General features: G+C 44.1%; 1 protein-coding gene across 1 annotated transcript in view; it reads right to left on the bottom strand.

The window, feature by feature from the left end:
- The window catches only part of SNX29 (sorting nexin 29), a 576,571-nt gene that overhangs the window by 548,529 nt on the left and 11,171 nt on the right, over positions 1-16,871 (bottom strand). Inside the window, 1 exon segment of the mRNA XM_010850681.1 lies at positions 3,262-3,386. Within this exon segment, the coding sequence (XP_010848983.1) occupies positions 3,262-3,386 (125 nt within the window).

The following is a 16,871-nucleotide window of genomic DNA, read 5'->3' as shown; positions in this document are numbered from 1 at the left end:
TGTGATTTCCAACAATGTCACTTTGTTCAATCATTACGCTGAAGTTCAGCTTTTCTCTCTTCATTTAGAAACAGAGCTAATGCAACAAGCCTTGTGGATTAATTCACCATTACTCATTCTCTCCTGTCACTTTCAATTCAGTTAACAGAGCTGGAGAGGTCCACAGAAGAGCGATAACGGGCATCAGGCCGGCTGCCCGAGAAGGCAGGGAGCAGGGAAGAGCCAGGAATTTGACATGGGTCTGACCTGGGCTGGAATCCTCAGCTCTGCCATCTACCAGCTGTAGACGGGAACTTGGGCAACTTAGTAACTAACTTGAGACTCAGGGTCATCATTTGAAAAGCAAGGACACCATCACCTACGCTGGAAAGTAACTGGCATGTTATCACCATGCACCAGCTCGGGCAGATCAATACCAAGGCCTCAAGCCCCCACCACAACCCTACGAGGCAGATCCTGCTACGATCTTTATTTTACACAAGAGGAAACAGAAGCTCAGAGAGAAGATGTCCCAGAGAGCTTGTGTGTGACAAGTCGTGGAGAGGGGATTTCAACCCTGCTTCCCGATCACTAAGCTACACAGAGGGCCCAGCCCCACAGCCAGGAGGGACGAGGGAGCCGGACAAGGCTCATTTCTGTCTGATCCATCTCTCAGGATTTCATTTTCTCCATTCTGCCTGGCAAGGCCATTCCAACGGCTTTAAGAACAACCATAAAAAGCCATTGACCTGATCTTTCCCAACTCTTAGCAGCTGAAAAAACACCTGCCCTCCCCCATGAGGTTTTTAATCAAACATTCAATGGCAGGAAAGAGGTTTTAATCAGCCAAGGACCATCCTGCACCTGTGAATGGTTAATTACTGCTGCCAACAAAGATGACAGAAGCCCCTGGCAGCCACTCAGGTGTGAAACTAGTCTGGTCTTTGCTTCCCTTCTAACTGGCCAGGAGACGGTGCAGCACACACTCCCCAGCAGAAACAAAGCCAGAGGCTACTCGCTCATCAGCGTCTCCAAGACAGGAGGATAGAAATCATGCTAAGATGCAGGGAAACAGTGAGAATGCGAAGGCTGGTGATGCCTCGCAAATGTGTAGGTGCTTCTGTGATCCTCAGGGCCAAGTAACAAAAAGACAGGAATTCTAGTCTGGATGGGAATACAAAGAGCCATTCTTCATGGTCAAAAGGTCAGAGCCTCAAGAAGGGGTGAGATGGAGAAAGAGGTTAGACATGTAAAGGGTGTTTGGGAGAAGGTAACTGGTTAAACAATTGGAGTGGGGTGCGCATGTCTCTGAAATGAAGCAGATGCTTCACATGAGGTTATCATGTGAATCCGCCTGACAACCCCCCAGGGAGAGAGACGCTCTGTCTTTACAAGTGAAAATGGAGGGCACGGAGGGGCGTTTTCCCAGGGTCATGCCAGGCATACCCTCGGAGTTTGACTCCAAAGCCATGGTTGCCTCTGCCATGCCCAGGAACTGTCCATAGCCTTGCGGTCCATTCCACACCAGTTTCTCCAAGGTAGCTCCCCACAGACAGTAAGAAGGAAATAAAAAGGAAGAGGGGCCAGCAAGCTGGGGGGATTCTCGGAAAAGCCATGTCCTCAAATAGCCATCAATCAGCCCTAAACCACCTCCACAGAGAGCTCAGGGAAGCGTCCTGGACATACGATGTCACCAAGGGACTTCCCCGGCGGTCCAGTGGCTAAGACTCTGCCCTCCCAAGGTAGGGGGCCCAGGTTCAGTCCCGTCAGGGAAGTAGATCCCGCACGTCCCAAATAAGAGTCAGCATGCCGCAACGAAGATCAAGGATGTCATGCGCCACAACTGAGATCTGGCTCAGACAAAATTTTTTTTTTTAAAGTGCCACAGAGACTACTGAGGCTGACATTCAAGGAGGCCAAGCAGGACTGAGGCTCTTGAAGCTGGCTCTTCTCTGAACTGGCCCACTGTGACCCAGGAAGGTGGAAGAAAAATCAATGATGACAGGAATCCTTCTTGCAGGCCCAAGAGGAACCACATTCATTTTTGAAAAAGAGCAACTGGTAAGATGAGCAGGATCAAAGACTTGCTGGAGGGCTGAGAGAAAGGGGAAGGGAGATATGCCAACTTGGGTGAGAGGGAAAGGCAGTCGGCAGAGAACTTCCAGACGGCTCTACCAAACACGGCCAGGGCTGATTTCTCGATGTGAAAGGAGGTAGACCAGCAGAAGGTAACCCATTTCACTCAGCAGGGACACTAACGTCACAGCAGCAAGATTCAGGAATTCAAGGTGGCACCCACAAGCAGGGTCTTAACCTGCTCTTCAAAATCGGGGGTGTGGGGGGTTTTTATACAACGTGATACACTTCAAAGTTCAGATCCAGGGACTTCCCTGGTGGTCCAGTGGCTAAGACTCAGCGCTCCCAATGCAGTGGGGGTCCCGGATTCGATCCCTGGTCGGGGAGCTGGATCCCACATGCCACAACTGAGACCCGGCACAGCCAAATAAACAAATAAATATTAAAAACAAAAAAGTTCAGATCTGGGCAGAAACCAGTATTGCAACTGTCCTTCAGTTAAAAATAAATAAATTAAGAAAGAAAACAAAAACAAGTTCAGATCCAAAGCAAACCACTGAACAAATAATGGCTGCACTGCAGAGAACACAGATGAAGATCCCGACCGCTCGCAGAACTGTCCTGTGAACTGAGCGAGTTAATTTAAGACTAACAACATGCCAGGCTGACACTAAGTACCCATGGGTGCTAAGAGTTATTATTACGAGCATCATTCCTGTCATTCAGAGACACAAGAGGACAGGACAAGCGAAATGCTGTGACAACTTTAAAAAGGATGGTGGCAGAATTCTAAGCTCAGAGATCTGCCTGATTTCTGTCACTGTTACTGAAGACAGATTTAATTATGAAATGCCGTGCCATCCTTGTGCGTCAAATCAGAACAGATTATTCACTTCTCACCAATTGCTACACCACACTGGGGAAATAAGCACCTCAGCGGCAGGCCCCCACTGAGTCCCTTGAGACCACCAACACGTGGCTCTGAGAATTCTGCACAAAGGGTGACTTCCTTTCAATTAACGTGCCAGACAACACAGGTACTGACTGTGGTGAGACATCCTCACCGTGGATTTCCGCATCACCACGGGCCTCCCGCCCCCAGCAGTCCCGCACAATGACTGCCTTGCTTGCTACTAAAAAATAAATAAAAATTAAAAGGGCAGAGAGGAAGGGATATGCTCTGGGCTTCACCCGGCCGAGGAGTACCTGTTTCGGTTTTGCTGGCAAAGCCTGCTGCCTGTTTGATCGCGGCCGCCGTGAGTGCTAACCCTCGACTCCTCTTCAAGCCGTGCTGCAGGACGGCTTCAAACTGGGCACACAGACAGGTTACCCTGCAAGAGAACCAGTGATTCATCAGTCCACCCCAGGAAGGGAGAAAAACAACCAGGGAGGTGTCAGCATCTCCCAGGGGAGCGAGTGAAGGAACACATTAGATGCCAGGATTTACAAGCAGGTAACTGACATGTAAGTGACTCCCCACTAGCTCTCCGCATCTGTGTTCCTTTCAGGTTAACTCAGGGCAGCCCCACACAGTCCAGCCCCTGTTCATCAGACTGGTGAAAGCACAGAAACAATTCACAAGAGACAAGGGGAAATGGAATTGGTGCCAGCCAGCGGGGGTGGGGGAGAAAAAAACCAATTTAAAAACAAATCAGTTGTGTGCGGGGAGGGGTTGGGTGTTAATTTGTATCCAATTCGCAAGTTTCAACTCTAATTCATATCATGTCCTTTATGAAACAAGATTATCTTCTAAGAGATTGAATTCGCAGGTCTGCCAAATTGGAAACATTGTGTAATTTCATGGCCTGTTACATACCCTAAAGAAATAATATGAATTCTGATTCTTGTTCTTTATTTTGTTGTTAAGAGATTACATTGTTGAAGGCAGATCTGGAGTTGATGGAATTTTCAATTAAGTTACAATTACTGTGCATTTAATTGAATTTATTTCTCAATAACCAAAGAAATGGGAGATTCAGGAACATGTTCACAGAGATGAGGTCACCATAACCACACTCAATTCTTAACAGTCCCCCCAGGGCTCCTGGGCCCCCACCCGGCTGGATCTGTGGACCTCAGAAACTCTTCCATTCACTCAGGCAACAAACGTTAGGAAATCCAGAACTCATCCCGGGTGCCAGGCACTGTTCTAGGCTCTGAGGATACAAAAGTGGGAGTGAGACAGACAAGGTTCTAGCAGGGAGAGATTCCCAAATAAGCCAACCAGATCCTATCAGTTGACAAGAACTCTGAAGAAAATAAAACAAGATGAGGTGGTAGACAGAGCCAAGGCAAGAACAGGCTTAGACGGTGTGGCCTGAATGGAGGTAACCTTAGAGTCATGACCTAGACGTGACAAGAGGCAGCAGGCTGGGCAGAGGGGCGCAGTGCAAAGACCCTGAGGCCACCACCACCTGGCTCATCCCTGCCTAACTGCAGGCATTTCCTGCTCCACCCACCCCCACACATGTAGTAATTATACTCCAAGTATTTATCACGCTATGGGTGGTAAACATCTTCACATCCATGATTTCACTAGCTACTCCCATGATGATATGATTGGAGCAGGTATTATTACCTGCATTTTACATGTCAGGAAACTGAGGCTTAGAGACAGGTAAGAGCACATAATAAGTACATAATTAACAGCAATATCCGTACTCCAGACCTACCCACCCCCACGCTACCCAAGGTAGTTCCCACTACACTCTGTACCACGACAAACAGGCTTTATTCTAAGACAAAAGTCCACTTTCTCCCATATGCCACCTTTACTTGAGTGTTGTCTATACCAGGAAATCCTAACACAGTACCAGCAAATACACAGCACATGTACACTGACTCTCTAGTCTGTGCCTGTGGCAGACATCACTAATCCATCCCAGCCTTCCAGGCTACTACTGCCAATGATCAAAGTCAGCCCTCCAAAGGAAGGAGTCCCTTCTTGCATCCCAAACCTAACTCGTGTCCTCACCTACACCACCTGGCTTCCAACTCCTACTGGTCCTCCTGGCTCCCCTGCAGCTAGTTCACGCAGTGCCTGGCACACAGCATGTGCTCTGTGTATGCTTTTTCGGCAGGTATGTAAAAGCGTGAGGAACCTCGGCCCCAGAAGACTCCCCCGCGTTGAAACAATCCTCCTCTCTGGGCAGATGCCACTCAGACATTAGATGTGCATATGCTAGTCTCTCTGTGTATCCACAGGGGCACACTGCTGAGGGCTCCCTGCAAAGCTAGGACGCCCACCAAAATTAAACCCCACAGAAACCAAAACAGAGGCATGATACAATGGAGCCTGACCAAGGGCCCTGTCTCGGGGCAGTGGGGCGAGGAGGAGGAGGGGGAACCTTGGTCTGTGTTTAGAGGTCTCCATATTAAACCACAGCCTCTATCTTTAAACGAATCATCAGCAAATACAATGATTAACTCAACAATCCTAGTCAGGTTGTTTGGCTCCAGTGCACAAGTCGATAACTGCCCCACCAACTCTATAATAACATCTGGCCTCTAAAGGGAATGGAATGCAGGGGAACAGCATTAACCCAGCCCCTGAGGTCTGGGTTACGTCAGCAGTATTGCCTTCCAGATGCACCTAGGTCACAATCAGCCCAACGCAGCAGAAAACCAAGGTGGGCGTTAGTCCTATAATTAGTTTGTTACATAATGTCTGCCTTACTGAAGGCCATTCTATTTCTCACCCTCCCCATTTGACCTGAGCTTGTATCTACAGGTCATTCAAGACTTAGCTCAAGGAGCCCCTCCTCCAGGAAGCCTTCCTGAGTCTTCCTCAGGCTGCAGCACTTGGCTAATCTCTCTATGAACAAGCTGCTCTCCACCGCTGTCTCCTCTGGCTAACTCAAGTTCCCTGACAGCCAGGATCACGCCTCAATCGTCTTAGTTGCTCCAGCACCCGGCAGGACGCCTGGCTTCTGCGATGTATGTGATCAGAACTGTCCCTCCCCTCGAAGAACTCAGAACATGGGCTTGACGTCTACTTAGGTAAGAGGGGCATCTCTGGAGATGTTGTATAAGGTGGAATCCAGGTCAGTTACGACTAGGGAACCAAAGAGAACACACTTGTCCAACCACAGGAATCTACACCCTTCATCTTGTAGTGAGCGTGCTATGGGTACTGACTTATAATCACGTCACCTGAAGCTGTTCCATTTCTTCTCATCTGACTCGGCAAGATGATCCTTCCTGCAGAACGGGGCACCTGCCTTCATGGAGCTCACTGTTTTCTCAGCTCAGTCTCTCCTATTTTCCAGGATGCTCTCCCCTGAGTGCTCTCTGAGACCCACGTTGAGGGTGGGGGGAAGGACTGGCTGCCTCCACAGCATTTTCTCACATCTATCTGAGTTAATGAATTGGCCATGTTTTTAATTAAGCAGGGCACTTAACAGTGGATGTTTTAATTAAAAAAAAAAAAAAAAAACACCAGCCAAGAAAATCACTTCAAGTTTTTATGTATACAGCTGTTTACCAGATGAGTGGATAAATAAAATGTGGTATATTGATACATGCATGTGTGTGTGTTAAATTGCTTCAGTCATGTCCGACTCTGTGCGACCCTATGGACTGCAGCCCACCAGGCTCCTCTGTCCATGGGATTCTCCAGACAAGAATACTGGAGTGGGTTGCCATGTCCTCCAGGGGATCTTCCCAACCCAGGGATAGAACCTGTGTCTCTTACCACTGGCAGACAGGTTCCTTACCACTAGCGCCATCTGGGAAGCCCCTATATTGATACAATGGAATACTATTAAGCAATAAAAAGGAATAAAGTACTGACACATGCTACAACAACGACGAGCCTTGAAAATATAATGCTAAAGGAAAGAAATCAGACCCAAAGCCATACACTGTATGATTCCATGAAATGTCAAGAAAAGGTAAATATATAGAAACTACAAGTATCGGGTTGGCCAAAACATCTTATGTGAAAGTCACTCAGTCGTGTCCAACTCTTTGCGACCCCATGGACTGCAGTCCAAGGAATTCTCCAAGCCAGAATACTGGCGTGGGTAGCCTTTCCCTAACATCTTATGGAAAAACCCAAAAGAACTTTTTGGCCAACCCATTACATTAGTGCTCGCCTAAGGCTGGAATCAGGGATTAACTGTAAACTGGCATAAAGAAACTCTTTGGGGTAATGAAAATGTTCTGAAACTGAATTGGGGTGATGACTGCACAGCTCTATAAATTTACTTTTAAAAATTCACTGCATTGTACATGTACAAGGAGTAGATTTTTATGGTAAGTAAATTAGACTTCAATTAAGCTGCTTAAAACAAAATAATAAAACCTGCTCTCAGGGTGCTCAGTAAAACCCTGATGGAGGAGTGAAGGAGTTAACGAGTGGGAAATGAAATAACCTTCTCCTGCCAAAACTGTCTCCCACCACCACCAGCACAGCTGGACTTTGCACGAGCTTAACTGCTTTACTGCTAAAATTCTGCAGGCACTGGTTTTTCTGAGCTGCATCCTATATTTCAAGACTGCTTAACCTATCACATTAATCTTTAATAAGAGTCCTAAGAATCCTGTGCTTTTTTATGGCAACTATGAGGCATTTATGGTGAATGTGAGACAGACAGGATCAGTAATAAAAGCTGCATTTTAAGAACCACATCAGATTAACCTGGTGACAGAGGGCGTAACTTTAAACTGATCCTTTCAGATGTTACAGCTTCATTGGAATGTTTTGGTGAAGAGCAAGTACAGCAGTGAAAACGGAGTGGACTGTCCTCATGTGGGAAGCTCCAGAGTCACCCAGAACAGAGCCGGCTGTACCCACGGAAACCAGCCACTGACAGCAGTAGCCACATCTCTGATTTAAGACGGCGCAATCAACCAGCCTTGCTACACGGCCATCACATGACAGTCATTTGCAGTGGGCCACGCCCTACATTTGTGCCTTACAAATTTTCAGCAAAGTGCACATCCTTTCTGGCTGAATTTTACCAGCACCAATCAATCCTCAACTGTAATCTACAAGTCAGATAAAGATTTCAGAATGAAAATATTCAAAACATCCTTTGCAACTGTGGAAAGTTAAAAATACATAAAGATTTGACACTTGGGGAATTGGTTAAATGATAATACAAAATATAATCGAATGCCATTTAGCATTTAAAATATTTATCAAGAGTTTATAATGATAAGCCAACAGGTTTACAATATGAAATGAAACATAAGCAGGGTATGCAACTGTATATTAAGTATGTTTTCAACTATACTAAAAAAAAAAAATTTGAAGGGAATTATGTAAAAAATTAACAGCAACTTGATAAAATAATTACTGGTGATGTCTTTCTTACCTCTATGTTTTTCTCACTTAGCTTCTTTTTTTGCATTTAAAAAGTATTCATGTCTCAAGAACCAGAAACATTGCTACCCTGAGCTACAAAGAATGAAAAAATCTGGCATCAAAGTTATACTGAGGGAAAAAAAACTCATGCAATCATTATTTATATGCAGAGAATTTGAAATGGCATTTTTTAAAAGCATAGATTATAAAGTTAAGCCAAAAAAAGGAGACCTACAAAAAGATATAAAAATGTTTTTAACCAGCAAATTTTAAATGTTGCAATAAAAGAAACAGTAACATTAAAAGTTGATTTTTTTAAGTCAACAAAATGGTGGAGGGGACACAACATTCACAATAGTAACAAAAGTAAAATAAATCATATTTTTAATAAGAAAGATACATGTCCTATATGAATAAAACCATAATATTCTTAAAAGGTATAAAGATCAAAATAAATAGAAACATTGCTATCCTAAATGGGAAGATTTATTTACATAAAAATGTCAATTCTTCCCAAATTAACATATACATTTAATACAATTCCAATACTAATCACAAGAAGAACTTGGTCCAGTGTGGTTCTGGGTACAGTGATAAGCATTAATAGAGCAGTATAGAGAACCTCCCTGCCCCAAAAAATCCAAATAAATATGGAAACATTTTATATATAATAATGGAAGTACTTCAATTCAGATGGGCAAGAATGAGCTATTTAACAGTGGCACTGACACAAGTAGCCATAGGGCTGAAAGAAAATTAAGAATAAACTTTTGTCTCAAACAACCACAGAACTAAATTCCACACGCATAAAAATCAAGAAAATATATAAGTGTGCATCAAGATCAAGAAAATATAAAAGTGTATAAAAATAACACTTTGGCCACCTGATTCAAAGAGCTGACTCATTGGAAAAGACTCTGCTGCTGGGGAACATTGAAGGCAAAAGAAGAGAGCGGCAGAGGATGAGATGGTTAGGTAGCATCACCAACTCAATGGACATGAATTTGAGCAAAATCCGAGAGACAGTGAAGGACAGGGAAGCCTGGTGTGCTGCGGTCCATGGGATAGCAAAAAGTTGGACACAATTAGCAACTGAACAACACCAACAAGAAAAATAAAACTGTAAAAAATTATAGAGAAAAATATAGGTGAACTGCAGGATAGGATACTCTCAAAGCAGAATTTTAAAGGTTTATAGAATTAACCACAAAAAAGTTTTACATTTCAATATAGCAAAAGATATGATAAATATGGTGAAACAATAAATGATAACTAGAGAAAATATTTACAATCACATAACTGGAAAAAAAATTACAGACCATAGTACCTGAAGAGTTTCTACAGGTAGAAAAATAAAAAAACTATTAAAGAAGGTGAACAAATAAACCATGAAAGGAGGAAATACAGTTGCCCAAAAAACACAGAAAAAATATTCAATCTCACTAGTGACCAGGAAAGTGCTGCAATACTAAGATACCAACTGGGGACTATCAATTTAAAACCAGTCACAGATCTATACTAAGATACCAACTGGGGACTATCAATTTAAAAGCAGTCACAGATCTAGCAAAAGTACAAATAAGTGGGTCCTGTTGATAGGAATATGAATGTGAATTGCTACATCTCTCTACAAAGAGATCAGGCAATATCATTTTTTTAAAAGCCTATACCCTTTGTCCCAGATGGCTCAGTGGATAAAGAATCCGCCTGCAATGCAGGAGACACAGAAGATGCCAGTTCAATTCCTGGGTCGGGAAGATCCTTTGGAGAAGGAAATAGCAACCCACTCCAGTATCCTTGCCTGGGAAATCCCATGGACAGAGGAATCTGGTGGGCTATAGTCTATATGGTCACCAAGAGTCAGACAGCAACTAAGCACAGACCCTTTGACTCAGCAATCCTACTTTTAGGAATTTATCCTATAAAAATAATAGCACTACTAATTAGAAATGAGCAAAAACCATGAACAGACATTTCAGCAAAGAGGATACACACGTCCAAGAACGTGAAAATATGTTCAACACCATTTGCCGTTACAGAAATGCACGTTAACACTACAGTTGGATATGCCTACAGACCTACAGGATGGCTAAGACAGAAAATCACGAGAATATTAAAAGATGACAAGAATGCAGAGGAACTGGATCACTCACACGTTGCTGGAGGGAATGTAAATGGTATAGTCAATATGGAAAACGGTTGGCAGTTTCTTATAAAGCTAAATGTGCAAATGTCATACAACCCAGAAACTGTGTTCTGGAGTACTTATCTCAGAGAAACGAAAGCTTAGGGTCACAGCAATAACCTGTACATAAACGTTTCCAGAAGCATTATTTGCAGTAGCGAAAACCTGAAAACAGCCCAGACATCCTTCAGGGGATAAACAGACTGTGGTGCATCCAGACCAGAGAATACTACTTGGCAATACACTATTGATACATGCAACAGTCTGGATGAATCTCAAGGAAATTACCCTGATTGGGGAAAAAAAAAAAAAAAAGCCAGTCCCAAAAGGTTACACACTGCACGATTCTATTTACATAACATTCTTAGAATGACAAAATTTTAGAACTGGAGAAGAGAGTGGTAGTGGCCAGGAATTAGGGACGGGGATGGAGGGGACAGGAGGGAGGTGGGTATGGTTAAAAATAAGAAAAGAAAAAACAGGAGGAACCCTGTGGTGATTAAATTATATCTGTATCTGTGGTGGGGACACGTGAACCTACAGAGTGATAAAACTGCACAGAGCTAAACACACCCACACAAGTGAAATCAGCAAAATTTGAAATACCTACCATCCAAGAATCTTACAAGGTAAGACCACTGGAGAAAAGTGAGTAAAAGATAAATGGGATCTTTCTATTTCTTACAATTGCCTATGCCTCCATAATCATCTCACAATTAGAAGCCGAAATAAACAAATATAAAAGCATGAGAAGGCAAGAACAGACATATACACAACAACCATCTCTGCTGTGGCATTGTTATAACAGTAAAAGCAGAAACAAAACTAGACACAGCCTGAACGCCCACTAACAGGAAAACGCTAATAAGTTACAGGACCGCCACACGACCAAACACTAGGTAGAAATTTTCAAAGAATGAGATGCCAAATCTAAACAACCTACGCAGCACCTTTCTCCACACATTTTAAGGCCTCGGAAATCCAGGTGCGCCTCACAGTCGATGGAACTACCCAATGAAAACCGGCACTGGCTGTCCTTTATTACGGAGACGCCATTGACGGCAGGCTGCACCGTTATGTTACCCAGTGACCTGGAACAAGGTCCATAATACATGCCCAGGTTTTTGTTTCTTTTTTAAATCAAGTTACAGAGTAACAGACATGGTAGGATTCTTATCTGAAGGAGGAAGAAGAGAAAGAGGAAGAGGAGTGGGCTTCAGTTATTTGCATCATCTACATTCATGTGAGAGGATGGAAGCATCCTTGGCAACTCAGGCCAGCACGTCTAGAGAAGGGTAATGAGGGCTGGGAGGTGAGGCTGGGCTGCTCACCCACAGCATAGCAGCGCCAACACGCGAGGTTCTCGCCCACTCCTTGCTGAGCCAGGGGTCCGTGGGCCAGTGAGTCAAATCAGCGCCATGCTCTCAATCAGTCCTCCCTGCTTTGGCCCAGAGCGTCCTCTCGCTGTGCTAGGTAAATGGGACGCAAGTAAACGGCAGACCAGGGATAAAGAGCCAAAAAGATCTCTGAGAAAGGTGGCACCCGTCTAGAAGAAACTAAAACTGGTTTTAATTTTATCCCAGGAACTATACAAAGATAAATCCCAGAAGGATCAAAGGCTTAACTGTAAACAGTAAAAATCTTACAGGAAAATGTTAAAGACCACACGCACACTCCAACGTTGAGGAAGATCATAAAACACTGAAAACCCAGAAACTGGCAGGTTAGTATATGGACCAGTAAAGAAACATTTAATTGTGTAAAGAATTTTAAGGACTTCCCTGGCGGTCCAGTGGTTGAGAATCTGCCTGGCAATGCAAGGGACACAGGTTCGATCCCTGGGGCTGGAAGATTCCACATGCCTTGGGGCAACTAAGCCTGTGCGCCACAACTGCTAAAGCCCGTGCACCCAGAGCCTGTGCTCCGCAACCAGAGAAGCCACTGCAATGAGAAGCCTGCTTGCCGCAACTACAGAAAGCCCACACGCAGTAATGAAGGCCCAGAACAGCCAAAAATAATTTTTCTTAATTTCAATGTAGTATTATAATAGATAGTATTATCTGTGCTTACAAAGTTAATGGAGAGATCTGAAAAATATGTGCAATGCAAAAAAACAGGTGAAAGGTTAATTAATTACTGTAATACACAAAGAGCTCTCACAAACTGATAAGGGGACAAATAATCCAACAGGAAACAGGGCAAAGAATATGAAGCTCCTCTGCACAAAAGAGCAAAGTCAAATAGCCAACAAACATTAAAAAAAATAAAAAAACTGAAATTCACTGGCAATCAACAGATGCAAATTACAATGACAAGTGAGCCACCTCTTTTCACCCATCAGACTGACAGAACTTCAAAACAACACTCAAAACTATTATTAGAAAGGAAGAAAAGGGCAGTTTCATGCACTACCAGTAGAAGATTTTTAGAAAGATACCTGACCACAACTGTTAAAAATAAACGCATTCTCTATGGCCCGGCAACTCAGCTCCGGGAAATCTCTGCCAAACAAACAAAACCCTCAATACATGAGAAAAGATGCTCAAGGATGTCTACTGTTGCACTGTCCACAGTAGTAAAAATTGGACTTAAAGTCAGTATTACTTCGTAGGCACCTGTTGGTACGTTTCACATAATACAATATAGTGCAGCTTTTTAAGAAGAATTTTTAGAACTCTAACTTGGAAAGGATTTGACAGGATAGTGCCAAGAGAGAAAATACAGATGCAGAACATCATATATAATTGAATTTTTGGAAGACAGTGTGTACGTGTGTGTGTGTATACACATATGTATTTTATTTCTAAGAATGTGGAGAAATACACAGAACAAATGATTCTTGATCATTAACATAAGTTATCCAGAGGGAAGGAGAAGAGATGGGATAGGAAAAAAGAGGGGGAGGGGAAAAAAAAAAAACCAGGTAACAAAGAACCGGAAAAAAATGCAAGCTTTGGTAACAGTGAAAAACCCACAAGCCAACAGTTTTCAAGATACTATTAGGCCTGAGGATGGCAGATGGGCATGTAAAAAGAAATAAGATGAATGTTCTACCAGAGGAACCCGCAACTGGAAAAATAACCTATTTTTAAATGAGTTAAATCATTTCTGACCATTGTTAAAAGTTACTAAAATAAATACAGTAACTGGATTTCCCAGGTGGTCCAGTGGTTAAGACTCTGCACTTCCAGTACAGGGAGCGTGGGTTCAGTCCTTGGTTGGGGAACTAGGATTCCACAATCTGCACAGCTTGGCCAAAAAAAAAAAGACAAAAGAAACACAAAACTATAGGAACCTCCCTGGTGGGACTCAGTGTAGCCAAACAAATAAATATTAATTTATTAAAATACACACATATAAAAACACAGCAACTGTCTTCTCTGGGGTAGACAGACCCTCCAGCTTTGGTCCAGATGCAAACACCTGCTTGCCCTTGGGATTCTTTTGGCAGATGAGGAGCTTCAAAGTCAGGGATGGGAGGTAAAAGCTGAGAAGGAATCAGTCTAGGGAGCTGATAAATCGAAAGGGAAAAAGAGGATGGAGAAAGCCAAGAGACCCTCAATGCAGAAGGACTGAATAAACGGGAAATGAGGAAGCAGAGACGTGCCATCAGGTCCAGTGGCCAATGGATCTCCCAGTTTGGTCAGAGTCCATAACCTGGAAGAAAGAAAACTCCACACCAAAAGCTTCCTTTCAACAAACAATACAGTCACAGATGCAGAAAACAAACTTACAATTACTGGGCAGGGGGAGGTGGGGGGTTGTGGGGGAGAGATAGAGTGGAACCGGTGTATATATTACTCTACATAAAATAATAATAAGGACCTATTGGATAGCACAGGGAACTCTACTCAATATTCTGTAATGACCTATATGGCAAAAGGACCTAAAAAAGAGTAGATAGATAGATAGATGGACTTCCCTGGTGACTCAGTGGTAAACAATCGCCTGCCAGTGCAGGAGATGTGGGTTCAACCCTGGGGTCGGGAAGATCCCCTGGAGAAGGAAATGGCAACCCACTTCAGTATCCTTGCCTGGGAAATCCTCTGGACAGAGGAGCCTGGCAGCAGGTTACAGCCCATGCAGTTGCAAAGAGTCAGACACAATTTGGAGACAAAACAAAAAACAACATATATTCACAAAAGTGAATCAGTTTGCCTGACACCCGAAACTCACACAACATTGTAAATCAACTGTACTCCAATAAGAAACAAAGAAACAGGCAAGATGCAGGCCACCCCGCAGTATAGATACATCTTTGGGAAAGCAAAGGTGGATCAGAATAAAATTTGCAGCCTATTATTAGAGCCCCCCAAAATGCTGTTTTTAAAAAAAATAAACTAAATCTAAAACAATACACATTTGTTCTGGTTTCTGGCCATACCTTAGAGCCAGAGCATTTAGGTCTCATCCCCCGGTCAGTCAGCCTCATCCAGGCTCACCCTAAGCTTTCTGTCCCTTCTCCCAGCACCACCACCTCTATTCGGCTTCCTCGTCCACTGCACAGAGCAGCCCCCTCTCACTGCAACCCCGACCCCATCTCCCTGGCCCACCCCCCTGGCTGCTGATCAGAAGCCACCCTCCTGAAATGCGAACCTGACAACACCATTTTCCTTCCTGCCACATTCTGCTCGGGTTACATGACGATTTCAGGGGGACCATAAAATGACATTTTCAGGTTAATCATTTTACTATGACAAGAAAAATATTTCAGCAGCCATCAATCTGTGATTTCACTGACAAGACCTGAGTAGAAAAGGGAGGCCTTAAAATTCCACCTCAAGCCCATCTCTGGCACAAACAGTACAGGGGAGTGGCAAAAATTGTGAAAATCTTACACAAATAGCCATAGTTTAAAAAATAATACTCTATCGGATAAAGTGCAAATGCTTCCCTATAACAGCAAGTCAAGAATCTATTGACTTTCCAGCCAAACTTCCGGCACAAACAACACACCATCCACAATCCCAAGACTTTCTCTCACACCCCTGCATTTGCCACTCCTGCTGCCTGGAAGTCCCATCCTGCCCATCTGACAACTGAAGACCCTGCTCGCCTCTCGAGTCTATACTACGTAATTATTACTACAGGCCACCGTGACTGTCTGCAGTTTACAGGTCCACTGCCCAGGCCCAACTCTGAGTTCCTTCAGAACGGCAGCCATCTCACCCAGCTTACAGCGCCAATGCCAACTCAGGGACTACAAATAAGTATCTGCTGAATGAAGGAATTAACGAGAATCATTCTAGCCTTTAGTTTCCAAATTAGCCAACATACTGGTATGTCTAGTCACAGGAAGAAAATGTATTGCACTTAGTAAGTTCTCACTGGGTGTGTCAAGCAAACACTATTATATCTAATCCTCACTTCAATCCCAGGAAGTTGATACCATGATCATCACCTAATTTTTTTAATTATCTGTTTATCTATTTTATCTATCTCTATTTATTTTTGGCTGTGCTGAGTCTTCATTGCTGCGAGGGCTTTTCTCTAGTTGCCATGAGCAGGAGCCACTCCCTAGTTGTGGTCTGTGAACTCTCACTGTGGTGGCTTCTCCTATTGTGCAGCGTGGTCTCTAGGGCACAGGCTCAATAGAATGGAGCACTGGCTTAGCTGTTCCACGGCATGTGGGATCTTCTCGGACTAGGGATTGAAGCTGAGCCTCCTGCATTGGCAGGCAGATTCTTTACCACTGAGCCACCAGGAAAACCCTCATTATCTAATTTTACAGATGCTGCAAGAAAGGTCTGCTGCTGCTGCTGCTGCTGCTGCTGCTGCTGCTAAGTCGCTTCAGTGTGTCCAACTCTGTGTGACCCCACAGACGGCAGCCCGCCAGGCTCCCCCGTCCCTGGGATTCTCCAGGCAAGAACACTGGAGTGGGTTGCCATTTCCTTCTCCGATGCATGAAAGTGAAAAGTGAGAGTGAAGTCGCTCAGACTCTTAGCGACCCCATGGACTGCAGCCCACCAGGCTCCTCAATCCATGGGATTTTCTAGGCAAGAGTAATGGAGTGGGGTGCCATTGCCTTCTCCGGCAAGAAAGGCCTAGAGATGCCACATGTGTGCATGCTAAGAGGCTTCAATCGTGTCTCTTTGCAACCCTATGGACTGTAGCCTGCCAGGCTCCTCTATCCATGGGATTCTCCAGGCAAGAATACTAGAGTGGGTTGCTCTGCCCTCTTCCAGGGAATCTTCCTGACCAAGGGATCGAACCGAGGTCTCCTACATCTCCTGCACCGTCAGGCAGATTCTTTACCACTAGTGCCACCTGACTTAGCCCATGTGTACAACTGGTGGTCTGTGGACTGGGTGAGCATGAAGA

This window comes from Bison bison, unplaced genomic scaffold (genome assembly GCF_000754665.1).
Source record: "Bison bison bison isolate TAMUID 2011002044 unplaced genomic scaffold, Bison_UMD1.0 scf7180017864293, whole genome shotgun sequence".
In the NCBI taxonomy this organism is placed as follows: Eukaryota; Metazoa; Chordata; class Mammalia; order Artiodactyla; family Bovidae; genus Bison; species Bison bison.
This window is presented reverse-complemented; position numbering and strand designations above follow the sequence as displayed.